This window comes from Orycteropus afer, unplaced genomic scaffold, assembly GCF_000298275.1.
Source record: "Orycteropus afer afer isolate SDZICR_OR568_19922 unplaced genomic scaffold, OryAfe1.0 scaffold00089, whole genome shotgun sequence".
In the NCBI taxonomy this organism is placed as follows: Eukaryota; Metazoa; Chordata; class Mammalia; order Tubulidentata; family Orycteropodidae; genus Orycteropus; species Orycteropus afer.
The window spans coordinates 6048954-6076527 of record NW_006921676.1 but is presented as its reverse complement, the minus strand read 5'-3'; the positions used below and the strand labels follow the sequence as shown (position 1 = coordinate 6076527).

Here is a 27574-nt window from a genome sequence, read left to right as displayed (position 1 = left end):
TGCTGTATGGAAAGTGAATTTGCTCTATAAATCTTAACCCCAATCACAATAAATTAAAAATAATAATAATAATAATAATGTATATAGGGTGTTTTGGTAAATTTCAAAAAAAAGAGAAAGGATCATGGAGATTCTCTAACTCAGGACATTTTAATCAGCAGGTCACGATTCATGTGAATCATGAAATCAATTTAGTGGTTGTGATCAGGATTTCTTTACAAATGAAACAAAACACAATCAAATAGAAAATATCAGAATAACACAGGCAGTAGATGCTATTTCTTGTAACTTTGGTTGTGTGTGTGTGTCTCCTGTGACTTGATATAAAATGTACTTCTTACTGTAGGGTATGATCAAAAAAGTATCACAACTCCCTCACATAACCCAGAGAACTGAGGTGGCATGCAGATCTTGAAAGATTGGTAGGATTCAGAGTTGGAGAAGGTGCTGGAGGGAATACAACTTGAGCCAAAGCACAGAGTGGACCAGCCAGCGGGACAGCATGTAGGTCAACTAGATAATGGCCTGGAAATGCTCTGAGAAGAGAGCGAGGCAATTATAAGGTTTAGGTAGCTAGCCTGAAGCTGGGTTTGAATTCACAGGGAGCCTGATGGGTTGATTGGATACTATGTGTTTACTTATCCAGAGAAGAGTCTTTAGGGTTTAGGACAGATATTTCATAACTTAACTCATGGAGGAGTTATGAGGGGTAATGAGCCCTTCCCTCCCAGTTTCCTTAATGCGTGAGGAAAGAGAGTTTTCACCCTTTTGCAACATGGATGTATATGTAAACCTGCAGGTTGTTGGGGACAGTAGGGTGACCAAATAAAGCTGCTTTCAACTGTGTCGTTCACTGTCTTCTAGTATTCATTAACCGGGAACATGCCAACAATGTCCTGCGGAGGATCAGGAGGGCAAATTCATTTCTAGAAGAGGTGAAGAAAGGAAACCTTGAAAGAGAGTGTATGGAAGAGACTTGCTCATATGAAGAGGCCCGAGAAGTCTTTGAAGATAACGTCAAAACGGTAAGGGTCATAAGACCAGGATACCAGTTCCACACTAGGCTAGGTTGATTGCAAATGCCCTGAATGGAGGATGCTCACTGGCCCTTTCTTATCCCCATCTAATTAATAGGGATACATCTATTTGAAAATGACAATATTCCATACCAGGCTCCCAACTGAAGTGCCCATGCTATTTTGTGGTCTCTGTAAGGAAGAAAGCACAGCACAGTGTGTGGGATTTCCTAGCTGGAAGATTGATAGAAGAGATTTAAGGAATAAGAGATACCTTGATTATTAGTTCTTTTACTGATTGCAAAGACATTCATCACTCTGTCCTCACAAATCTGTGAGATACATAAACTGTTTTATGGATAGGAAAAATGAGAGGAAGTTATATGCCAAAAATCAGTTAGAAGGTTTATAAGAACTTTTCTAAGTATTTTAAAATCAATTTTAAAACATGACTTTAAAAAAGTTATTCAAAATTCCATTAATTATTTTCACTTTTAAATGTTCCTTTAATACATATACATAGTTTATAAAATAGAACTAATTTAATGTATATGCAAGCTCATCCTCTGCCTTTTTCTTTACATCATTTTCCAAACACTCTTCATTACTTCTATATAGATACCACACTTACAATTTAATAAAGTTGAATTATATTTTATTATAATCCATTTACTATTCTCATATTTTGACCATTTAAATTATTTATAAATATTGCTATTATCTAAATGCACACATATATTTCTTCTGGATTATCTCCTAAGAATAGCTTCTCCAGAGAAGGATTACTGAATCAAAGACTATGAATAAGTTCTGGTTTCAGATAGGACAGAATAAGCATATTCCACCAGGCCTCCCCTACTAAATGCAACTATAAAACCTGAAACAGCTATGTAAGGATTCTAAAAAACAAACAACAACAGGTGTGTTAAGGAGGAAGACTAGAATTTAAAGTACCATGGTATTGGTAGTCAATTTACCGTTTTTCCCCTCCAGCCCTATTACCCAACCTGAATCTAGTTGACATTTATAGGGTACTCAACATGACAGTAGCAGAATAAACTTTCTTCCCAAATATCCACTGAACATTCACCAAGATAACCCATATTCTGAATCATAAGGCACACCTTAACAAATTTAAAAGATTGAAATCATATGAAGTATAGTATATGAATTAAACTGAAAATCAATAACAGGAAAATCTCCAAGTGCTTGAAAAGTAAACATACTTCTAAAATCTCTATGGGTCAAAGAAGTCTCAAGAGAAATTAGAAAATATTTTGAACAGAACAAAAATGAATATACACATATAAAATCTGTGAGATACAGCTAAAAGTCTCAAGTCAATGATCTAAGCTTCCATCTTTAGAAACTAGAAAAAGAAGAGCAAAATAAACCCAAAGGAAGAAAATAAAAAGAGCAGAAATTGATGACATTGAAAAGAGAAAATGAATAAAATGGAAACACGTCTGGTAAAATTAAAAGAGAGAGAGAGAGCACATCCAAATGAACAATATCAGAAATTAACAAGGGAATATTACTACAGATCCTGAAGACATTAAAAAGATAATAAGTGAATACTATGAACAGTTCTTTCTATATGGATGAAATAGACCAATACCTCAAAAACCACAAACTACCAAAGCACACCCAAGATGCAAAAAGGGCATAGGGGCAGCATCTAATCACCTCCAACTTTGCAAGGGGGAAGTGGGATCCAGAACAACATCGACAGCCCAAGGCTGATTCCTATGAGGCAAGGACAGACATGCCACCACCCTCCTACATTTTTACCAGTTTTGACACAAATTATCCCTCCCATAGCACTCCCTTGTCTGATGCATTCAATACTTTGTCTCAATGGCCACACAGAATCCACAGACAATACTCATGTTTGTGGGACTTATTAGGGAAATAACAGGTTACAATTCAAGATCAGAAACAACTCAGGATACAATTCTTTGATAAGGAAAGCTCCTCTCAGCCTTGCTGCAGGACTCTTGGCCCTGTAGCCTCTTGGCCTCTGCCCTGCTCAGACAAGTATAACAAAGGTTGTTAGCTCTGCAAATAGGTGGCCAGAGAGGCACTCTCCTCAAGCGTCCTGCCCAAAAGCTCTCAGCTTTCTCACTTCGTGGGCAGGGAAGCCCACCGCTCTTTCTTATGCTGGGTCCTGCTGCCATGGTTTCTCTACCATAGTTTCTCTGCCACTGCCTCTTGCCATCTCAGCTCAGGGAGCTCTGGTCCAAGGACACACTCTACTCCTGGCTCTTCTTTCCTGATGGTAGTGAGATCCCCCTTTCTGCCTCTGGGATGGCTCATTTAAGCCTAGAGAGATGGCAAAACTGACCAATTCCCATCTTAGGGTTTCATACACCTTATTTCCTTCACACAGGGTGCCATGTACCTTATTTACATTATTAATAAGCTATTCAATCCCCTTGGTGGGCCAAAAGCACCACACATTTGCACAGTCCCACCTAGTTATCCGGTGGAAGTCACAAAGATGGCTGTTGTTGTTGTTAGGTGCTGTCGAGTTGGCTCCGACTCATAGAATAGAACAAAATACTGCCTGGTCCTGCACCAGCCTCACAATCCTTGCTGTACTTGAACCCATCATTGCAGCCACTGTGTCAATCAGTCTCATCGAAGGTTTTCCCCTTTTTCATGACCCTCTACTTTAACAAGCATGAGATCTTTCTCCAGGGAATGGTCCCTTCTGACAACATGACCAAAGTAGGTGAGACAAAGTCTGGCCATTCTCACTTCCAAGGAGCATTCCAGCTGCACTACTTTCAGGACACATTTGTTCATGAATCTTCTGGCAGTCCATAGTATTCCAGTATTCTTAGCCAATACCGCAATTCAAAGGCATCAACTCTTTTTCAGTCTTCCCTATTCATTGTCCAGCTTTCACATGCATATGAGGCTATTGAAAATACCATGGCTTGGGTTAGGCAATCCTTAATCTTCAAAGTGACATCTTTGCTTCTTAACACTAAAGAGGTCTTTTGCAGCACATATACCCAGTGCAATGCATTGTCTAATGTCTAGACTGATGCTTCCATGGGTGTTGATTGTGGATCCAAGTAATATGAAATCTGTGACAACTTCAATCTTTTCTCCATTTATTGTGATCTTGCTTATTGGTCCAATTGTGAGGATTTTTTGTTTTTGCTTTGACAGTATCTTATTAAGTTAATCATTGTTGTTGTTAGATTCCATCAAGTCACTTCCAACTCTTAGTGGAACAAGAGTTGGAACTACAGAACAAAACATTGCCGCTTCCTGCACCATCCTCACAATCATTGCTATGTTTGAGCTCATTGTTGCAGCCATTGTGTCAATCCATCTCATTGAGGGTCTTCTTCTTTTTTGCTGACTTTCTACTTTACTAAGCATGATGTTCTGTTCCAGGGACAGGTCCCTCCTGATGTGTCTAATTTACCATACGACTCAGCAACCCAATTCCTGGGTATTTACCCTAAAGAAATAAAATTTCACTCACATAAAAACCTGTATGTAAATGGGTGGCACAAACAGCTTGCTCTTGCCTACTAACTGAAAGGTTGACAGTCAAATCCACCCAATAGCACCATAAAAGGAAAGCCTGGTGACCTGCTTCTGTAAGACTATGGCCAAGAAAATCCTGTGGAGCACAGTTCTACTCTGAAGCACATGGGGCTGCCATGAGTTGGCATCAACTTGACAGCAGCAGGTTTGGTTTTTGGCTTAAATGTCTACTATAACTCTGTTCGTAAGCATCAAAAGCTGGAAATAACACAAATGTCTTCTGTTGGGTGAGTGGAAGAAGAAACTATGGAATTTTGTTTATCAAATAAGAAGGAACAAAGTATTTATACATCAATAACTTGGATGAATTTCAAAGGCATTATGCTGAATGAAAGAAGTCAGTCTCTAAAGGTTACATAATGTATGATTCTATTTATATGACACTCTCAAGAACGCATCACTATAGTGATAGGGAACAGATCAGTGCTACCTGAAATTAGGAGTAGAAATTACCAAGGTTGCCAGGGCTGGGGGAGATAGCATGAGGAAATTTTGGAGGCTGATGGAACTGCTCTGTATCCTGATTGTAGTAATTGTTACATGAATCTATTAGTTGAACTATAAAATGTTAATTTTACTGTGTGATAATTTTTAAAATAACATTTAAAAAGGGAAAAAACATATTTTTGGACTATGAGCATTATTAGCATGATATGGGCCCCTAATGCCCTGTTTTAAACTAATTGTCAGTTAAAATTTTTTCCACTTACCTAATGATTATTCATCAAGCATCTGCTCCTTCATTGAACCTTTGATGCAGGCACCTTAACTAAAACCCATTCACTGATCAACTTGAGGGTAACAAAGACAGCAAACCATTTTTGATACAATTCATTTCTTGGTGATTAAACTTGAAAATAAAGTTTCAATATTCAACAAAAATAGTGCAACTAAGATAACTGAGGGAGCTCTGGTAGCATAATGCCTAAGGCACTTGACTGCTAACCAGAAGGCTGGAGGTTCAAACCCATCAGTCCCTTCTCAGAAGGAAGGTTGGGCAATCTACTTCCTTAGTGATACTGCCTAGGAAACCCAAGGAGGGGTCGCTATGAGTCAGGTCCTACTCAACAGCATATAACAACAACAGCAACAAGATGACTGAAGCCACATCTGTGTAGAAGCATATCTGAATAGTTTTCCTTTTTAGGTTTAATAATTCTGGAACAATTCATTCTAAAAAGTAAATTTGGTTTGGGAAAACATCTATTCAGGCTGAGTTACTAGGTTATAGTTTTTATTGGTGTAAAATGTCTGTTTTCCCTGATATATGTTTAAATCTATTTTCCCTTTTAGACTGAATTCTGGAATAAATACAAAGGTAAGATATGTTTTCTATTTTAATCTTAAGTGAGAAGGGTTCATTAGGGTATTAAATTGGGAGAATTTAATAATTTAATTAATTTAATTCAAGGTGAATTTTGAAAATAAGTTCTGAATTTCCTTTCTGCTTCTATTAAAATCTTAACTCATTTAAAACTTTCTCCTTTTGGGTGTTCCCATAACGGTTATTGTAAAGTGTTCATTTAATTCTAGCTTTGTTGTTTACTTAAATAAATATAGATTTAAGTCAGTTCACTCTTATTTGAGGATATCAAATTCCGTGATCATATTTAAAAATCAAAATGTATTATATAGAAGCAAAAACTAGAGTCTGAAGCATTGAATCACTTAATAAGGTAAACACTTTGATTAAATACTTACAGCATCTGACACAGTGATTAATTTTGACAACAGTTTTCATTTTGGAGCGTTATTTGAATCTCTCAGAAGGATAATCTGACCTATCTCTAGATGAGATTGTATAATTCCACCAAGAAATGTGATGTCCCATGTCTTTGTTTGTTGTTTTTTTTTCCATTTTACTCTCAAATTATTTGGAACAAAAATGCCTAACATCCTCTCTTGCCAAAGCCCAGCCCAAAAACAAATATCAAGTTTGGTCCTGGCACCTGGTCCCCACGATCACTAGTTTAGAATTCCTCACTTTGGTTGAAACTACACTTTAAACCATCTCAGCAAAAATTGGAAAACTCAATCCATGATCCACTTAGATAAGCAGAACATTGCCAAATACCCAAATGAAGGGCTTCACGTACACAGAGCCACAAAAAGTGGTGATAAAATGAAATCCAGATAGGAGAAATTGTGTATGGGGAAACAGGGAGCAATTTCAAGTTCATGAAAGTTATCTGCAAAAGTGTGCCAAGATCAACATAGCTAACTCATTTCCAGCAGGATGGAAATTGTCTGCAAACTCTGGTTTCCTAATACTTTCTTTGCAGATGGTGACCAGTGTGAAAGCAATCCTTGTCAGAATCAGGGCAACTGCAGAGATGGCCTTGGGGAATACACCTGCACTTGCGTGGAAGGATTCGAAGGCAAAAACTGTGAATTACGTAAGTTCTGTTTCTTACTGCATCTTAAGATCAAAATTACCAAAAGAATAAAAGGTAGAAAAGAGGGGGAAAAAAAACTAAAATGCCTAATGGAACAATCTGATGCTACGTTTTTCCTAATGTGTAGAGTCCCGTTAGTGCTCTATTAGGTGGTACCATTATGGCAATAGTAAAAAATAAAAGCCAAAAGTATGTGTTCCAAATCATTTGTTTTGAAGTAAAATGAGAGAGACCTATTCTCTTGAATTCCTCTGAAAGACACTGCAGAAAATTCTTGAAGCTTATGACCCACGAATAGATAAACAAGAATTGGCTTTATTTTCCCTTGAGTAAAATGTATTCCTCATTGTTCTGTTAGTCATATTTCTCATGATCATGGTTAATGACTCTAAATCACCTTCTTTTAATTACCTTTGTTGATACAAACATCAGTGTTGAATAGTCAGGATTATCCATTTATAAAAATTTGGTACATTTAACTAAGGCATTTGACTGCTAACCAGAAGGCTGGTGGTTCAAACCCACCAGGCACTCCTCAGAAGGAAGCTGAGGCAATCTACTTCCGTAGTGATACTACCTCAGAAACCCAAGGAGGGGTTGCTATGAGTCAAATAGACTCGACTTGATGGCAGTGAGTTTGATTTAGTTTTGGTAACACCCAAATGTTGTTGTTGTTGTTGTTATGTGCCGTCGAGTCGGCCCCGACTCATAGCGACCCCTCCTTGGGTTTCCGAGGCAGTATCACTACGGAAGTAGGATTGCCCAACCTTCCTTCCGAGGAGTGGCTGGTGGGTTTGAACCACCAGCCTTCTGGTTAGCAGTCAAGTGCTTTAGCCACTATGCTACCAGAGCTCCTAACACCCAAATGGAGGAATGTAAAATAAATTGCCATAGACTTGCATCATTAATGTGAATTTGACGTTTAATATTCAATATATGTTGCAAAAAAGTTTCCTGAGTCTGGCTTCCTTCTTTTTTGTGCTGCTAAACTGCCAGAGGATGCTTTCAACCCAGTCTTGAAGTCCATTCAGATCCCTGAAAACCTAGCATTTGCTGAATGAGCACAGCTCCATATCAAGGAACTATGCTAGGAGCTACATATAGGTCATCTTCTTCTGACTATATGAGGTGATTTTATCTCCACCATCTTATAAATGAGAGAATTAAGGCCCATAGACTTTAAATTAGTGGCTCCAATTCACACAGCCAGCAAAAGAAAGGATCAGGATCTAAACTTGGGTCAGCCTGACTCCATGATGCATGCTTCACATAAACTCACTGCCTGTTCTTCCCTCCTGTTGGAGCTAGAGCCCAGTTCTCAGTCTCCATGACATATGTTCCAATGCTTCAATGCATTATTCCTTCCTTCTGGTCTATGGTGCTCTCTCTTCTGCTCTTGTATTTCTCGATGTGTCCCTGAAGCATCTTAAGCACAGGAAAGGAAGGATCTGGGCTTGTTTACATATCTGGCACGTGGTAGGTGCTCAGTCATTGTTTTTGTTGGACAAATGTTTTTGTCGGAGTAAATAAAGGAAAAGGCTTGCACTTCAAAGAAAACTCTACCTAACTGAAGGGTACATGAGAACAAAGCATAAATTTTGGGATCATCCAACTTTACACCCCCTCAGTGGAGAGTAAACAAGGCCACTCTTGGTGCTGCATATCTTTGGTCTTATCTGAATTCCACTGAATTCCACAGAGCACCTGGAACAGTAGCTGATGGGATTAGACTGAGGAAAACAATGTCTCTGAAAAATAATTTTCTGCAGTAAACATCCTTAAATATTAGACTAAGGTCTGTGATCAAATAAGATTTGCTAGGCTTTATACTCAAAGCAGGGGTTTCATGACATGAGTGAATGAGCACAGCCTCAACCCATAGTCTTGAACCAAACCACAAACAAGGCTGAAAATTAAGACATTAGTAATAGGTCTCTCACTCAAAAAACCAAATTCACTGCCATCAAGTCAGACCCAACTCATAGCGACCCCTCCTCGGGTTTCCAAGGTGGTATCTCTACAGAAGTAGATTGCCCCATCTTCCTTCTGAGAAGTGGCTGGTGGGTTTGAACTGCTAGCCTTCTGGTTAGCAGTCAAGATGCCTTAGGCACTATGCCACCAGAGCTCATTTGGCTGCTTACCAAAAGGTTAGCAGCTCAAATCTGCTCAGCAGTACTGCAGGAAAAAGGCCTAGAGATCTACTTCTGTAAGATTATAGCCATTAAAGAACCTATGGAGCACAGTTCTACTCTGAAACACATGGGTGCCATGAGATGAAATCCACTTAATAGCATTTTTTGGTTTATAATCTCCTCCTGCCAGGCCAAAGGAACACTAAACTATGTATTTACTGAGTGCCTTTATTCCAAAAAGAGTCAACTGACCTTAGGGTTGGAAGGGACCTCTGAGGTCACTTTGTCCCACCCTCTGAACACATTGCCTTCAAAGAATTTACCCCTCTTTCAGGCAGGTGTGTTGATACTAGACAAATATAAATAGGTCAATGAGAGCCCAATGCACTAAGAAACACACAGCCACCCAGAGGGGGTCAGCTGGAGAAACCACCTGCATGTGTATTAAGTGGGGCCTTCTTTGGATACAAAGTCACACTTTAACATTCAACAACCAAAATGAAGACATGATAGTTTATTACTCATAGATTCTGGAAGGGAGCACGTTGAGGGTCGCACACAGAGTTTTCTCAGGAGGCAAAGAAATGGAGAACCAGAGAAAGAGTATGAACGGACTTGGGCTCAGCCTTTAATAGGGTCTGAGGGGGGAATACACTTTATTTCATGGTGGCATAATCCCTAAAGCATTTGACTGCAAACCAGAAGGCTGACAGTTCAAATCCACCAGCCACTCCTCAGAAGGAAGATTGGGCAATCTACTTCTATAGTGATACCACCCTGGAAACCCAAGGAATGGTCGCTGTGAGTTGGATCTTACTCAACGACAGTGAGTTTGGGGGTTTTTTGGTTTGGTTAGGGACTACTGGCTAATTTAAATCAAGTGCCAGGAGACTGAGGGTCTGGGATATGGATTTGGCAGGGAAGATCCTTATGTGTGTTCTCTTCTCTTCTGAAGAAGGGCAGCCAGCTCCATGCCCCCAGCCAGTCTCAGACTATTTCCTAGTCATGCCCTGAGGGTCAACATGCTTCTGTCTTGTGCAGCCATACGGAAACTCTGCAGCCTGGACAATGGGGACTGTGAGCAGTTCTGCAGCGAAGAGCAAAACTCAGTGGTATGTTCCTGTGCCCTTGGGTATACCCTGGGTGACAACGGCAAGTCCTGCATCTCTACAGGTAAGAAGAGCATTTGCCGCCACACCACAGCAGGGCTACCTGGAGTCTCCAGAGTCAGGGAAGCAAATGCTGGTGCTCAGTGGATGAGTATGACACAGAGCATTCCGGGTGGGACTTAGCAGGTGATGTAGGGCCAGAAGAATGAGAGCACCTGGAAAGTTTGGCTCAGGTAGTTGTGTTCAGACATGAAGACTGAAAGGTTTAGAAATGTTGTTGTGTTGTTGTTTGCCATTGAGTCAGACCCGACTCACAGTGACCCCTCCTTGGGTTTCCGAGGCAGTACCACTACAGAAGTAGATTGCCTGACCTTCCTTCCGAGGAGTGGCTGTTGGGTTTGAACCGCCAGCCTTCTGGTTAGCAGTCAAGTGCCTTAGGCACTATGCTACCAGAACTCCTAGGTTTAGAAATAGACAGGCTCAATAGCTTTGTGAAGTAAGTGAGTTATTTAACTTAAGTTTCCTCATCTGAAAAATGTTAGTTGCCAATCAGTTGAGTTCAACTCATGGCAATACCACGTATGCAGAATAGAAGTGCTTCATAGGGTTTTCAAGGCTGTGACCTTTTAGAAGCAGATTGCCAGGCCTGTCTTCTGAGTCACCTCTGTGTAGGATAGAACTATGAATCTTTCAGCTAGTAGTCAAGTGCTTAACTATTTATACCACCCGAGCTCTGGTGACATAGTGCGTAAGGCATTTGACTGCTAACCAGAAAGCTGGTGGTTCAAACCCACCAGCCACTCCTTGGAAGGAAGGTTGGGCAATCTACCTCCCTAGTAATGCCACCTCGGAAACCCAAGGAGGGCTCACTATAAATCGGATCTGACTCAACGGCAGTGAGTTTTGCTCATCTGAAAAATGAGAATCATATTACCTAATTCCTTGGGTAAGTTTGGAGATATTTTATGGAAAGCACTTTTTTTACATAGTGCCTGGTACATAGTAAACTCTACATAACTAAACAAACGATTGTGATGATCATTTCCCAATGCAAAGGGCAACTGAAATGTCCTGTTCCCTTATGGAACAGTGGAGAACATAGGAAGTCTTGAAGTCATGACCTACTGGTTGGTGGTTCAAGTCTACCCAGAGGCTCCTCAGAAGAAAGACCTAGTGACCTACTTCCAAAAAACCAGCCAAAGCCATTACAAGCTCTGTGGAGCACAATTCAACTCTGACACACAGGTAGATAAATAAATGCACATTTGATGATCAAGTGGAGTGAACAAGCTAGAGGTCTGTAAACACAGAGGGGAGTGCAGGGAGAATGGGAAGAGAGGAGTGGACCAAGAACCAGAAGAATATCCATAACTGATTTCAATTTATTTTGTCCCATTGTGAATTAAATTTATTTTCCTTTGCTTTAATAAAAGCCAGACTCTGATAAATCTGGCCTATAGTCTCACAGAGGACGAAAAATGAACCAGGGAACTGAGCAACTGTGCCACTAGGTCTGTAGAAGTGGATGTGTTTCCTGTCTCTAGATAACGATAAGTTACTAAACTGATCTTATCTAACAAACTAGATCCTCCTAGTTGGTCCCTCAGGGACCAGCACAGGCCAAAGAATTTGAGAGGTCAATCCTTCTGCTTAATTTAATCTACTTCTTGATCCTGAAAGTGATCCTAGCTTATGAATTGTTGTGTGGAAAATGAATTTCCTCTGTAAACTTTCACCAAAATCACAATTTAAAAAAAAAAAAAAAAAAGTGATCCTAGCTTGCTACTCAAAGTGTGCTCCCCAATTAACTGTTTTGGCATCACCTGGGAGCATGTTATTGCTGTTGTAGTCAGGTGCTGACAGATGATTCCAATTCATAGTGACCCCCTGTGACAGAGTAGAACTGCCCCATACAGTTTCCTGTGCTATTGTCTTTATGGGAGCAGATCACCAGGTCTTTCTCCCATGGAGCCACAGGGTGGGTTCCAATTGCCAACCTCTTGGTTAGCAGCCAAGTGTTAATTGTTCCACCAGCAGGGCTCCTTGAGAGCTTGTTAGAAATGCAGATCCCAGGCCCCAACCCCAGACCTGCTGAATCAGTCTCTACATTTTAAAAGAGCTGCAGGTGATTTGTGAGCATATTAAAATTTAAGAAGTGTCTCTCTGTAGTTCATAACATAATTTTCTCCTTGATGGGCTTTGTTTTATTCAGAGACTTTATTACTTCTAAGCAATTCTGTTACTATTTCTCTCATCATATGTTTTCTTCAAGACCATTTAAAATGTTTTCTTTGAAAAGATAGAACCAAAGCCCATTACTGTTGTGTCAATTCCGACTCATAGCAACCCTATAGGGCAGAGTAGAAATGCTCCACAGTTTCCCAGACTGTAGTCTTCACAGAAGCGGACTGCCTCATCCTTCTCCCTTGGAACAGCCAGTGGGTTCAAACCAACTTCATGGTTATTAGCTGACATTTTGGTTATTAGCTGAGCACTTGACCACTGCACCATGATGGGATCCTTGAAAAGATAAATAATCCCCACAAAATTTCTTTTTAAACTGGCTCCAAATATAACATTCAAGTGTAATTTCAATTATGTAGCATTAAATCTCTCAACAAATGAAAGACAATGTGATTTACATTTGTATTGATAACAAAACCTTAAGCTTAAATTGATTTAAAAACACTTTAATTAGTCATTTCTTGATATACATGTGCAATATTTTAAATTCCAGAACTAATCACAAATCTATTTAAAATAAAGTTTGATGTTGGGAAACAAAATCAGAACAACTTCCTAGTGCAAAAAGTTATGTTCTAAATCATGAGTGAGTTAATTAAGCATTTCAAAGGGCAGTGATTACAAATATTAACTTCCTCTGATGTCCACAGAACTAACAAACCCTAAGGTCAAGAGTAAGGAGCTCTAGTGGCACAGTGCCTAAGGCATTTGACTGCTAACCAGAAGGTTGAAGGCTCAAACCCCCCAGCCACTCCATGAAATGAAGACGGGACAATCTACTTCCTTAAAGATTTGCCACCTCAGAAACCCGATAGGAGTCACTATGGGACAGAATCAACTCGATGACAGTGGGTTAGTAGTAGGGTCAAGAGTGCTTATCTCAGGCCAACAAACTAACCAGAATTCTACTGAAAGGAAAGGAATTATTTTCAGGTTGTGGATATACACAAAGACAAAACTGAGTTGTACTTATCTGATATTAGACAAGCACAAGACAACAGAGAGCAGCCACTTCTAATCTATTTTCTTGTCAACTGTTTCCCACGGTTTCTCCTCATTTCCAGCCTTTCCCACCCCTCTCCTTTCCTCATCTCACTTCTCTGCCCACTGTCTTCCTTCCTCTCATCTTCTCTTTGCTTCCCACTCTTCTTCCTCTGCCCTGTTTTGCCCTCTGTTCTCTGCCCTGCTTCCTCCCTAAGTGGTGAAAGTATAGGGAAGAAGCTTTACTGAGTATCTCTCCTGCACTTGATGCTTTTAAGGATGACATCCTGGTGGCACAAAAGGTTAAGTGCTGAACTAGTAGCCGAAAGGTTGGGGCTCAAGCCCATCCAAAGGCTCCTATGAAAGACAGGCCTGGTGATCTGCTTCTGAAAGGTCAGCCTTGGAAATCCCGTGGAGCAGTTCTACTCTGCACCCATGAGGTCACCATGAGTCGGAATCAACGAGACAGCAAACAACAGTGTATTTTTAGCCATATCATACTGCTCTGTCTTTTGGCTCAGGTTGTTTGTGTAGTATTTGCTTCTGTCTGGAATCCTTTCCCTGACCTTAAGACTTCATTAGGAAATTTTTCAAACATATAGTAAATTCAAAAGAATTTTACAGTGAACACATATTACCCACCACTTGGATTCTATTATTAACACTTTCTTATACTTTGAAGTTCCTGGGTGGTGCAAATGATTAATACACTTGACTACTAACAGAAAGATTGGAGGTTCAAGTCCACTCAAAGGACTCTCAGAAGAAAGGCCTGCTAATCTACTTCCAGAAGGTCACAACCATTGAAAACCCCATGGAGCACAGTGCTACTCTGACACACGTGAGGTCACCATAAGTTGAAATCAACTTGATGGCAGCTGGATTGGTATACTTGCTTTGTCACCTTATCGATCTTCTAGCTGTTCCTCTATCCACCCATCATTCCATCTAATTTATGTGTGCATTCCAAAATGACTAGCAGAAGTTTTGTGCACTTTACCTTCAACACTTCAATAAACCTACTATGAACTAACCAAAATAATAAAAAAAAAAGGAACCAAACTCCCTGCTGTCGAATAGGATCCAACTCATAGCAACCTCTCCTTGGGTTTCCAAGGTGATATCTCTACAGAAGTAGATTGTCCAATCTTCCTTCCGAGGAGTGGCTGGTGGGTTTGAACTGCCAGCCTTCTGGTTAGCAGTCAAATGCCTTAGGCACTGTGCCACCAGAGCTCCCAAACTAGTGTTCAATATTTGTTTACAGTGTTTTCATTTGAGGTAAAATTAGCATACAAGAAAATGCACAGATCTGATATGTATATTTGCAGTTTTAGGAGTTGCATTCACTTATGCAACCCAACCCCCATCAAGATATACATTATCCTCATCCCAGAACAATCCTGTATGCCTCTTCCCAGCTACCTAGAACACTCTTGTCCTCACTCTTTATCACCCCCATTTTTTATTCATTTTATTTACTTATTTTTAAATTTTATTGTGCTTTGGATGCAAACTTACAAAGCAAGTTTGTTTTACATTCAATAATTCATGCACATTAGATTTCACACCCTGATTACCATCCCCCACCATAACAAACTCTCCTCCTCTCCTATCCCTGTGACTACCCTTCCTATTAACTATGCACTCCTGTGTGTCCAGCTTTCCCTCTGTGTAAATGCTGCCCCTGTGGTGTCTCATGGCTGATTGCTCTAAAGGGTGCATCTCCCTAGGGTATATCACCCCCATTTTTTAGATGAGAAAACTGAGATTCAGAACTATGAATTATTATGACCACAGTCTCAAGGGACAGCTAACTCCATCGGCATAACTTGGTTTAGAAAAAGACAGTGTTCTACATTCTACTTTGGTGAGTAGCAACTGTAGTCTTAAAAGCTTGTGAGTGGCCATCTAAGGTATAACTATTGATCTCTCCTTATCCAGAGCAAAGAAGAGTGAAGAAAATCAAAGACACATGGAAACATTAGTCTATAGGACTAATGAACCATGCAAACCTCAGCCTCCATGATCCTGAGACCAGAAGAACTATACGGTGCTGAGCTGGTACTTCTGACTGCTCTGAAAGGGATCACAATAGGAGATCCTGGATAGATGGGAGAAAAATGTGGAACAATACTGAAAATCATTAAAAAAAAGGACCAGGCTTACTGGTCGGATAGAGACTGGTGGAATCCCTGAGACTGTGGCCCTTAGTCACCCTTCAAGCCTGGAACTGAACTCACCTGCATGGCTTACTTTTCAGTCAAGCAATAGATAGGCCGGTAAGGTGAACAGTAACACTAGAGAGGTATGCGCTCCTTAGAACAATCGGCCATACGAGATCAAAAGAACAACTTTTGCCCAGGGATACAGCTCAGAAGGCAGGAAGGGATAGGAAAGAATGACAAATGCAAACAGGAAACACAGTGAAGAAGTAGCAAGAGTGCTGTTACATTGTGGGTATTGCAATTAATGTCATGAAACAAACTGTGATAAATCATTGAATGGAAAACCAATTTGCTCTGTAACTTTCACTCAAATCATAATAACAAGTTAAAAATAAATAAATAAAAGGAACTATGAACTAGGCTGCCCAAATCTGCACTCCTATCAATAAGGCTCTGGTAGCGTAGTGCCTAAGGCACTTTACTGCTAACCAGAAGGCTGGCGGTTCAAATCCAACAGCCACTCCTCAGAAAGAAGGTTAGACAATCTACTTCCATAGTGACAGGAAAGAAACCCAAGGAGAGGTCGATATGAGTTGGGTCCGACTCGACAGCAATAACAACAACATTAATAAGGCAGTGCCGGACTTTCCTCCAAGAGCTTTCTGACTCCAGAGCTATGCTTGTTCTGCTACAGAGTGAATGATTTGTGTGCTTTAGGGAGGTTTTCACATTACTTAAAGTTTGGGGGCTGTTCTTTTTCTTTTAGGGCCTTTTCCCTGTGGAAAATCTACCCAGGGACGAAGTAAAAGGTCACTGGCACAGGCTGACAACAGTGGAAGTCCCCCAGCAAACTCCATACTGAAGCAGTATGATGATGGTGACTTTACTCCTACTGAAAATCCTTCTGACCTGCTGAACTTAAATCAGACATATCCTGAAGAGGATGCCAGTGACCTTGTGCGGATAGTGGGTGGAAGGGATTGCAAAGAAGGAGAGTGTCCTTGGCAGGTAAATATGGTCCAGTCTTTTCTGTGATTTAGCATCTCCAAGTCAGGCCTTAATTGAATCACTATTAGTCCCCACCAAAATGAACAAACACACGTATTTGGCATAACAATTAAGCACTCAATTACTGGCCAGATGGTTGGGGGTTCTAATCCACCCAGAGGTGCCTCAGAAGACAGGCCTAGAGATCTGCTTCCAAAAGGTCACAGCCTTAAAAATCCTACAGAGCAGTTCTACTCTGCACACATGAGGTCGTCATGGGTTGGAATTGACTTGACAACAACTAACAACAACAGGACAGAGTCAGGCTTGGTACAAAGGAGAGACACCAGGTTCTAACCCTTTGGGAATCAACAATCTAAGGCACACATGTTCACTAGGAAGGAGGTGGCCTGAGCCAGTCTCAAGCACACCTGGGTTTCCCTTCTTTCCTCACTGGTATGGCCTCTGGGGCCTTTAAGCTCTGGGTGTTGAAGAGTGATGAGACAGGGTAAGGGAGAGAAGAAATGGCAGGAGTCTTAGCAATTTTCCCCTCCCCACAGTACCACTCCTTTCCAATCAAACATTTTCATTGAACACCTTCTGTGTGCCCAGGATTATAGGATGTTCTGTGAAGGTATAAAAAGAAAAAAAAAAAACATAGCTCCTAACCTCAGATGTCTTAAAACCTCTGCCTACAGTATAAGGAGATCTGATTAAAAAGCATATATCACAAAATAGTTCAAACTGCAAATAATGATCAGCAACGTATAGGGAGATGTTTCCATCAGGTGTAGGTATGGGTCTCTGTATGTTCTTCCGTGTGACTGTGAAGGAGCATTCTGGGAAGAAGGAATGCATAAACAAAGGCATGAGGTGGGATTTTCATCAGACAATATTCTCATTGAGTTATTGTGACTTAGTATTCTTGTTTTCCTGGTTCAAGCATTTGGCAATTTGCCTTACTTCTATCTTTAGGAAGAGTTAATATCCAGTTCTTAGAAAGATTGGCTTTCCCCTCACTAACCATCCAAATTGGGTTTTGAGTTCAGAGTTTATGTTAAGAAAAAATATATATTACTTCATTTTAGTCATGAAGGTCTTTAAGAATTCTTTTGGAACTTGATCCTATTGTTTCATTGACCTACACATATCCCCAGATGATAAATATTACTTAGAAGATGCCACATTCTCTAGAGAAAGGGGAATCAAAAAATGCTTTGTCTTCTGATTTGCGTGTCTAGCTCCTTGAAGGCAATAAATGGAAAATAAGAAAATTCTCTTTGGTGCCTCTCATCTGCCCCATCAATATTCTTTCTCTTGTGGAATGTTCCTCACTCTCAAGTTTTTTCAGTTAAGCTTTTTCAGGTAGAAAATCACTTTCAAGGATTCCAAAAAAAATTAACCTTTATTGGTGACATTCATGCACCATGGAAGATAGGTCTGAATAGTTAAATCATTCCAGAGACCACGAAGTCACACCAGCTTAAGCAAATGTTTTTGCCAAAGACCGGCATCTGCCAAGTCTGGATTATAAATCATAGGCATATACAAATAAAGGTGATTACCATAGTGGAAAAAAATTTTTTCCAAAACATTTGAAAAATGTGCATAGCAGTTCAAAGATATAGTGACAGACTCAGAAGAAATAAAAGAAATCACAGTCCAACTAAGTGTCTAGTCCAGGTGGAGAGAGACATAGGTAAAACATGAGAAAACCTTACTCAAGTGCCCTAGGACTTGGCACTTAGTAGTACCTCAATAAATATTTGTTGAAGAAATAAGTCAGTCAATTAGTTGGTCCATAAAGCAAAGGCAAGGCAGTATGATGGAGCCAGCTAAACCTATGCTGTAGAGATTCAAGGAGTAATTGAGGGGTTGGAGTTGGAGAAAGTTCCATGGCAGTAAATTATGACTGGTTCTTGAAGAAAGTGTAGCGGTTGGATTAGCAAGAGACTGCAGGTGGGAGCAGTGAATGGGATATACAGGAATGGGCAAGGTGGTTGTAAGATCAGGAAATGATCTGCTCTGCTGGGACTATGTTGGTGAGCAACGAGGGAAGAATTAGTTAGGTGGACAAAGTGGAATGATTTGGTTTGGGCCTTGTGTTCCAATATGAGGGAGCTCTGGTAGCGTAGTGCCTAAGGCACTTGACTGCTAACCAGAAGGCTGGTGGTTCAAAGCCACCCGCCACTCCTCGGAAGGAAGATGGGGCAATCTACTTCTGTAGTGATACTGCCTCAGAAACCCAAGGAGGAGTCACTATGAGTCAGGTCTGACTCAATGGCACATAGCAACAACAACAACATTCCAATATGAAGAGTTGGGATTTTATTCCAGAGGCCAGAGGAAGCACTACAAATTCTCAAGTAGGGGAAAGGACAACAGAGGGCAGGGTAGAGGGCAAGGAAAAATCTCACTGATGGCAGACCAGCTGATAGGTACAGAGGATGCTCCAACCAAGGTAGGAAGTGAGGAGACCATTGTGAGGCAGGAGAAATGAAAGGAAGTCTTGAATTGTGGAGACTATAAGGGAGTATGGGAGTTCTGGTAGCGTAGTGCCAAAGGCATTTGACTGCTAACCAGCAGGCTGATGGTTCAAACCCACAAGCCACTCCTCAGAAGGAAGATGGGGCAATCTACTTCTGTAGTGATACTGCCTCGGAAACGCAAGGAGGGGTCACTATGAGTAGGATCTGACCTGACGGCAAAGAGAGTTTTTTTGAGAGTAGGGAGTATACATGAAAAGCATTTTAGATATAAAAGCTCTCTTTTAGGTTTCTCTTCTCAGAAAGTCAAACATAACCTGGTCTGCTTTGGCAAGCTAAACTGTTCCCAAGCTTTCACTTGGCTTTGCACATACAAGCCTCGGATTACCAACTTTCCTGTTGTAGGCTTTACTCGTAAATGAGGAAAATGAAGGGTTTTGTGGAGGCACCATTCTGAACGAGTACTATATCCTCACCGCAGCTCACTGTCTCCATCAAGCCAAAAGATTCAAGGTGAGAGTAGGTAAGTGCTCCTCAACACTCTTTTCGGGTACCATGGAAATGGGTGGTCTTTTATTTTTAGAGACTGCTAGAACTTACAAATAAGGAGCCTAGTAATGCAATGATTAAGTGCTCAACTGCTAACTGAAAGGTTGTCAGTGAGACCCCACCCAGTGGTTCCCCAGGAGAAAGCCCTGGCTGTCTATGTCCATGAAGATTATAGCCTAGAAAACCATGTGGGGCAGTTCTACTCTGTCACATAGGGTCGCTATGAGTAAAAATTAGCTCAATGGCATCTAACAACAATAACAGAAGTAGCAAAATGTTTTGGCAACACTGAAATACTAAAATCTGGGGTGGGGGTGGGAGGTTCATGGAGAAGAAGAAGAGAAAGAAGATGAACAGGAGGAGAAGGCAGCTTCCTTGAGCTAGCCCACTCCCTTCCCCCTGTACAGTCCTTCTCTTGCAGGTCCTCATGTCTCTGTATGCAACGTGATCCTCCTCCAACTTTGTCTCAGGTGTCCTTTCCTTGGAGAAACCTTCCAGACCTCCCTGACTAGGCTAAATCCCTCTCTTAAGCAGTGTCTGAGCCCCAAGTTTCTCCATCTCTTATATTTATTTATGGGATTATTTCATTATGTCTGTCGTTCTCTACCAGACTCCAAAGCAATGCCATTCAATAAAAAATATAATGGAAGGCACAAACGTGAGCCACATATGTAATTTTAAATTTTCTGATAGACATATTAAAATACTACCAAAAAATAAGGTGAAATGAATTTATCTTATTTAACCCAATATAAAGAGCTCTGGTGGTGCTGTGATAAGGCATTGGACTGCTAACCAAAAGGTCAGCAGTTCAAACCCATCAGCTGCTCCACAGAAGAAAGATGAGGCAGTCTGCCTCCATAAAGATTTACAGCCTTGGAAATCCTGTGGGGGCCACTCTGAGTCAGAATCAACTCGATGGTAGTGAGTTTGGTTTTTTCTTTTTGGGAACCCAATGTACACAAAATATTATCATTTCAATATGTAATCAAAGTTTTGAAGTATGAATGAGATGCTTTGCATTCTTCTTTGCATACTAAGTTTTGAAATTTCATAGTCAGCATATATCAGCTTAGACTAGCCACATTTTAAGTGCTCATTTGCCACATGGCTGGTGGAGGTATAGAATATAAGACCTCTGAGGGCAAGGACCACATAGGTTTTAGCTCCCTGACACGTAGTACAGTGCCTTGGACACAATACATTTTTGGAAAGTTTTTGTTGAAGGAATGAATGAATAGAAAGTATCTGAAGTGTTAAATATCTATACAAAATTGTTAATAAGGTATGCTCTTGGATAGTAGTTTTAAAGGTCATTTTTATTTGCTTCTTTATGTTTTCCCTATTTTCCAAATTTTCTACAGTGACTATGTACCAGTTTTTAATCAGATTAGTAAAATTAAATAACTTTTTAAAAAAGTAACCAAAGTTTAAATTAAAAGGAAAAAAAGTTCCTGTCAAGTTGCTTCTGACTCATATTGACCCCATGGGACTAGAACTCGGCTCCCTAGGATTTTTAGTGGCTGAGTTTTGGGAAGTAGATTGTCAGGACTTTCTCCTGAGGCACCTCTGGGTGGACTCCAACCATCAGTCTCTTGGTTGGCAGCTGGGCATTTTATTCGTCTACACTACCCAGGGTGTCAGCAAATCCCACGGCACAAACTGAACTAAATATCATTATGCTCTTGATTCTATCGCAGGTGATCGGAACACTGAAAAGGAAGAGGGCAATGAAATGTCCCATGAAGTGGAAATGATAGTAAAACACAACAGATTTGTTAGAGAAACGTATGACTTTGACATCGCCGTCATAAAATTGAAGACACCCATCACATTCCGGATGAATGTGGCCCCTGCCTGCCTACCGGAGAAGGACTGGGCCGAGTCAACGCTAATGACTCAGAAAACAGGGATTGTTAGTGGGTTTGGACGTACCCACGAGAAGGGCCGCCCATCTACCACCCTCAAAATGCTGGAAGTACCCTATGTGGACCGAAACACATGCAAGCTCTCAAGTAGTTTTTCAATCACCCCAAACATGTTCTGTGCTGGCTATGACTCAAAACCTGAAGACGCCTGTCAGGGAGACAGTGGGGGTCCCCACGTCACTCGATTCAAAGACACCTATTTTGTCACTGGGATTGTCAGCTGGGGAGAAGGATGTGCCAGGAAAGGAAAATATGGAGTCTATACCAAAGTCACCTCCTTCCTCAAGTGGATCAATAAGTCAATGAAAGCCAAGATTGCAGTTGAGCCACAGACTACATCCCCTTGATCTCAGTGGCCTTGTATGTGGATTCTGTTCATTGCAGTCAGGGCAGATCATTCTCAATAAAGTAATACCACTCAAAAGACCCAATGGAAGCTGGCTGGCATTTTCCTTTACTTTGTTTTTAATACTCACCCCTTTGAACAGGTGGAAAACCTTGAATAGGTTTTCCTATCTGTAATTATTTAAAAAAAAAAAAAAAAGTTGCTGTCAAGTCAACTTCAACTTACAGCAACCCCATGTGTTGCTACAACCCTGATTAGGGTTTTCAGTGGCTCTGATCCTTCAGAAGCAGGTCTCCTGGACATTCTTCTGAGGCAACTTTGGTTGAATTCAAACCACTAATCTTTCAGTTAGTTGTGGAGCACTCAACCGTTTGTGTCACCTGATCAATTATTTATTCTAATTTTTATCTTGCTCTACTAAAGTGGAAAAGGGAGGAAATTTTAATTTGTAACCCTAATTCTGCCTTCCCCTAGATTGCTTGTTAAATTGCTTCTGGAAATTGTTTATTTTAATAGGACAAGAGCCTAGGCTCTCCCAGATGACTTCACTGCTGAAAACTATCACAGGCATTTGATTAGGGCCTTTCTTTGTTCACAGATCATTTACTTTTTTTTTTTTTTTTAATTGATCCAAACTGCGCAACCTTAGCTAGCCATACTTGTAACACTTGAGAAAATAATGACCAAGGTTGTAATAAGCACAGATATAAGGCAAGGGTGGAATCAGGACCAGCCATGATTGGGAGACGTCTGCAGCCCTTGTGCAGCATTTGTTGGGGTCAAGGGTTTCCCATAGTCTCCCTGTCACTCTCCCATCTGGCCTGGATTTTCCTCATTCATCTCTCCTATGAACTAGACGATAGTAGAAATGCCTCTTTCAGGTGACTATTATAAAATGCAGGTTTCCTGTTAAGAAAAGGTCCAGAAAACTTCTCACCAGCATGATATTTTTTAATTGACTTAAACAAGTGGTTGTGCATCCTGGCTTCACATTAGTATTGCCTAACCCACAAGCCACTCCTTGGAAAGAAGATGAGGCAATCTACTTCCGTAGTGATAACTGCCGCGGAAACCCAAGGAGCGGTCGCTATGAGTCAGGTCTGACTCAATGGCACATAGCAACAACAACAACAAGACACTTTTTTAAAACTACCAATGCTCAGGCCCCATGCCCTGAAATTCAGGCTGATTTGTTTTTCTTAAAAGCTCCACAGGGCAGACTATTGTGCACACTCAAGATACTTGAGTTTTTTTCCTACACATCCAAGTTAAATGCTCATTGGTTAGCAACTGTGGCCCTCAGGCACAGTGGTTCTCAGCTCTGGCTGCATATCACAGTCATCTGGCCACAGCCCACAACATGTAAATTGGAATCTCTGGAGGAGTGGCCAGGCATCAGTAGTTTTTCAAACTTCTCAGGTGATTCTGGTGTCAGCCAGAATTGAAGGTAGAAAATGAAGGGTAGTGTCTGCCAAGGAAAGGAACCCTGGTGGAGCAGTGGTTAAAGCATTTGACTGCTAACCAGAAGGTTGGCAGTTTAAACCCTCCAGTGGCTCCACGGGAGAAAGATGAGGCAGTCAGTCTGCTTCTGTAAAGATTTACAGCCTTGGAAACCCTATGGGGCAGTTCTCTTCTGTCCTATAGGATTGCTGTGAGTAGGAATCAACTCGATGGGAGTGGGTTTGGTTCAGTGGGGTGTGCCAAGGAAACCTGGTGGCACAATTGTTAAGTGCTCTGCTGTTAACCAAAAGGTTTTCAGCTTGAACCCACTCAGTGACTCCATAGAGAAAGACCTGGTGATATGCTCCCATAAAGATGACAGCCTAGGAATCTAGGGGCAGTTCTACTCTGTCACATGGGGTCACTATCAGTTGCAGTTGACTTGATGGCACCTAACAATATCAACAGTGTGTGTCAGAGAGAGATTCCCATGAGGGTCATTCTCTTCTTTCTACTATAAAAGGAAAAAACAAACCAGCTGCTGTCCAGCCAATTCCAACTCATGAAGACACCGTCTGTGTCAGAGTAGAATGGTGCTCCACAAGGTTTTCAATGGCTGTTGTTCCAGAAACAGACTGCCAAGCTTTTCTTCCAAGGTGCTACCAAGTGGACTTGAACTTCCAGTCTTTCCATTAGCAGCTGAGTATTAGCCACTTGCACCTCCCATGGACTCTTCTTTCCTCTACTAAAAAGAAAAGAAAAAAAAAGTTGCAGTTGAGTAGATTCTGACTCAAGTCAGATATCATAAATAGTTAAGCATTTCACTACTAACCAAAAAGTTAGTGGTTCAAACTTATCCAGGGGCACCTCAGAAAAAAGGCTTGTTGATTGGCTTCTGCAAGGTCACAGCCTTAAAAACAGAATGGAGCAGTTTTACTCTGCAATGCATGGAATCACTATGAGGAGTCTTTCCTGTACAATTACACTCAAATACATTACTTCAAAAATGCCATTCCTTTGTCATGGATTCAAAAAAGTATCTATAGACTCTAAAGGTAAAATGGTCATGAATATCAAATGTACCTTTAGAAAATAGGAGCAGTTACCTTAAACAGGATCTACCAATGTTTTCCTCTACAGTTTGCATTTTGCACAACTTGGCTTAAGCAAAGTTTAAAAGTTCTAGTACAAAAAAAAAAAAAAAAAAAAAAATCCCAAAACAGTAGCTAGTTGGACAAAGCCTTCTGTAAACAAGAAGATACTGCAAGGTTAAAACAAATCAATGCCAAAAAAAAAAAAAAAAATCCATTTCCCAGAAAGGATATGAACCAATCATTATTCTCAGAGTCCCCCATCTCCATGCTCACTTTTAGAGAAAGTTGGACAGAGTTTTAAAATGTGGTAACGTTTTCTCTGCTTGTTGGCTTCGATGCCTTCACAGAATCAGCAGACTGTAGTGTTCATTCCAGAGATGCTTCCTAGAGAAAAGTTTTCCGACCTAGGAGACTGCCATATTTTGTCAGCATGAGGGTTTTCTGGGATGCAAAATGGTCTTTATGGCAAACATCCAGGCACAGAGCAAACTTCTAAACTTGGATCTAGATCTTGTTTCTAGAGAACAAAGATTGTTTGGAGTTCCAGAGTTAAACTCTGTAAAAACATTTACAAATAAAAAAATAAATCTGATTGTCATTATTTGGTATCTTTCATTTTGGTCACTACTACTAGATGGCCAAATGCTCATCCACCTTTTAACCTGTTGCCATTGAGTTAATTCTAACTCATAGCAACTCTGTAGGACAGAGTAGAATGCACCCATAGAGTATCCAAGGCTGTGATCTTTATAGAAGTAGACTACCACACCTTTCACCCATGAAACACTGATAGGTGCAAATAGCTGACCTTTTGAGTAGCAGGTGAGTGCTTAACCACTGCACAACCAGAGTTCCTCATCCATCTTTTAGAGATCAAAAATAAACTGAGACAGAGCAGAAAGAAGGGAAGGGGAATCTTCTTTTTCTGGATGGGTGGCTAACAATAGTCTATTTTCATCCCTACCTAGAAAATAAAATTCAATTCAATAGGGTTCTGAAGAAAATAAGGGAAACAAGATGGCAGTGAAAAGAGCACTAGTCTTGGACTAAGATAAACCAAACCAAACACACAGCCATCGAGTTGGATCCAACTCATAGTGACACCTCCTTGGGTTTCTGAGGCAGTATCACTATGGAAGTGGATTGCCCAACCTTCCTGCTGAGGAGTGACTGGTGGGTTTGAACTGCCAGCCTTCTGGTTAGCAGTCAAATGCCTTAGGCACTATGCCACCAGAACTCCTTGGACTAAGAAAGATGGGGTTAAAATCCCAGCTCTGTTCATTATTGTGTGACCTTGAGTAATTTACCTCCCTCTCTGAGAATCAGTTTCTTGACTAAAAATGGAGCTAATTAAACCCACTTCCTATATATATTAATTCAAAAAATGAATTAAGGTTTACATGATGAAGGGACTATTCAGTTATCTCATTACCACCAGAATTTCTCTTAAAGAGGAACTATCTTTGTTTAGGCAAATAATCTCAGGAGTTGCTCATATGTTGCTTATCGGTCCAGTTGTGAGGATTTTTGTTTTCCTTATATTGAAATGTAATCTATACCAAAGACTATAGTCTTTGATCTTCACCAGTAAGTCCTTCAAGTCCTATTCACTTTCCAAAAGCAAGGTTGTGTCATCTGCATACCTCAGGTTGTTAATGAGTCTTCCTCCAATCCTGATGTTCTTCTTCATATAGTCCAGCTTCTCGGGTTATGTTTTTCTCAGCATATAGATTGATAACTATGGTGAAAGGATACCTTGATGTACTGATCTGAAACCATGCAATATCCCCTTGTTCTGTTCCAATTGCCTCTTGATCTATGCACAGATTCTCGTGAGCACAATTAAGTGTTCTGGAATTCCCATTCCTGACAATGTTGCCCTTAATTTGTTACGATTCACATAGTTGAATGCCTTTGCATACTTAATAAAACACAGGTAAACATCTTTCTGGTATTCTCTATTTTTAGCCAAGATCCATCTAACATCAAATCAGCAGCAATATCCCTCATTCCACATTCTTTTCTGAATCTGACTTGATTTTCTGGCATTTCCTCGTTGATGTACTGCTGCAACCATTTTTGAATTATCTTCAGAAAAATTTTACTTGCATATGATATTAATGATACCTTTTGATAATTTCCACATTCTGTTGTATCACCTTTCTTTGGAATGGGCACAAATATGTATCTATTTCAGTCAGTTGGCCAGGTAGCTGTCTTCCAAATTTCTTGGCTAGAAGAGTCAGTGCTTCCAGTATTGCATCCATTTATTGAAGCATCTCCATTGGTATTTTGTCAATTCCTTCTTGTTGTTGTTGTTGTTGTTGTTGTTATGTGCCATCAAGTCGGACCCAACTCGTAGTGACCCCTCCTTGGGTTTCCAAGGCAGTATCACTGTGGAAGTAGATTTCCCCATCTTCCTTCCAAGGACTGGGTTTGAACCACCAACCTTCTGGTTAGCAGTCAAGTGCCTTAGCCACTATGCTACCAGAGCTCCCTGTCAATTCCTGGAACCCTGTATTTTGTCAATACCTTCAGTGCAGCTTGGGTTTCTCCCTTCAGTATCTTGAGCTCTTGATCACATGCTATCTCCTGAAATGGTTGAACATTGACTGATTCCTTTTGGTACAGTGGGTCTGTGTACTCCTTCCATCTTCATATGATACTTCCTATGTTGCTCAATATTTTGCCCATAGAATCCTTCAGTATTGTTAACTCGAGGCATGGACTTTTTTCTTCAGTTCTTTCAGCTTGAGAAATGCCAAACCTTTTGGTTTTCTAACTCCAGGTCTTTGCATACTTCATTATAATATTTTACTTTGTCTTCTCAAGCCACCCTTTGAAATCTTCTGTTCAGCTCTTTGGCATCATCATTTCTTCCATTCACTTTCAAACTCAAACTCACAAAACAATCATGGGAGAATAGAAGGGCTATGTGTGCACAGGGAGACAGTTCAAGGGACAGGAGCACATGGAAGGAAGGACAGAGGGAAGAGGTAACTATGGAGAGGAAGTGGGAGGGGAACTGTTGCACTGTGGTAAATTGTAGTCAACGTCATGAGACAAGTGTATACGAGTTGGTATATGGAAAGTAAATTTGCTCTGTAAACTTTCACCCAAATCACAATTAAAAA

At 40.6% G+C, this 27574-nt stretch overlaps 1 protein-coding gene across 1 annotated transcript in view; it reads left to right on the top strand.

The window, feature by feature from the left end:
* F10 (coagulation factor X) overlaps positions 1-21907 on the top strand; it is a 29625-nt gene extending 7718 nt beyond the window's left edge. Inside the window, exons 2-8 of the mRNA XM_007942410.1 lie at positions 865-1025; positions 5877-5901; positions 6866-6979; positions 10153-10284; positions 16377-16618; positions 19489-19606; positions 21333-21907. Coding sequence (XP_007940601.1) covers positions 865-1025; positions 5877-5901; positions 6866-6979; positions 10153-10284; positions 16377-16618; positions 19489-19606; positions 21333-21907 — 1367 coding nt within the window. The remainder of the gene's footprint in view (positions 1-864; positions 1026-5876; positions 5902-6865; positions 6980-10152; positions 10285-16376; positions 16619-19488; positions 19607-21332) is intronic.
* The last annotated feature ends 5667 nt before the right edge of the window (positions 21908-27574 follow it).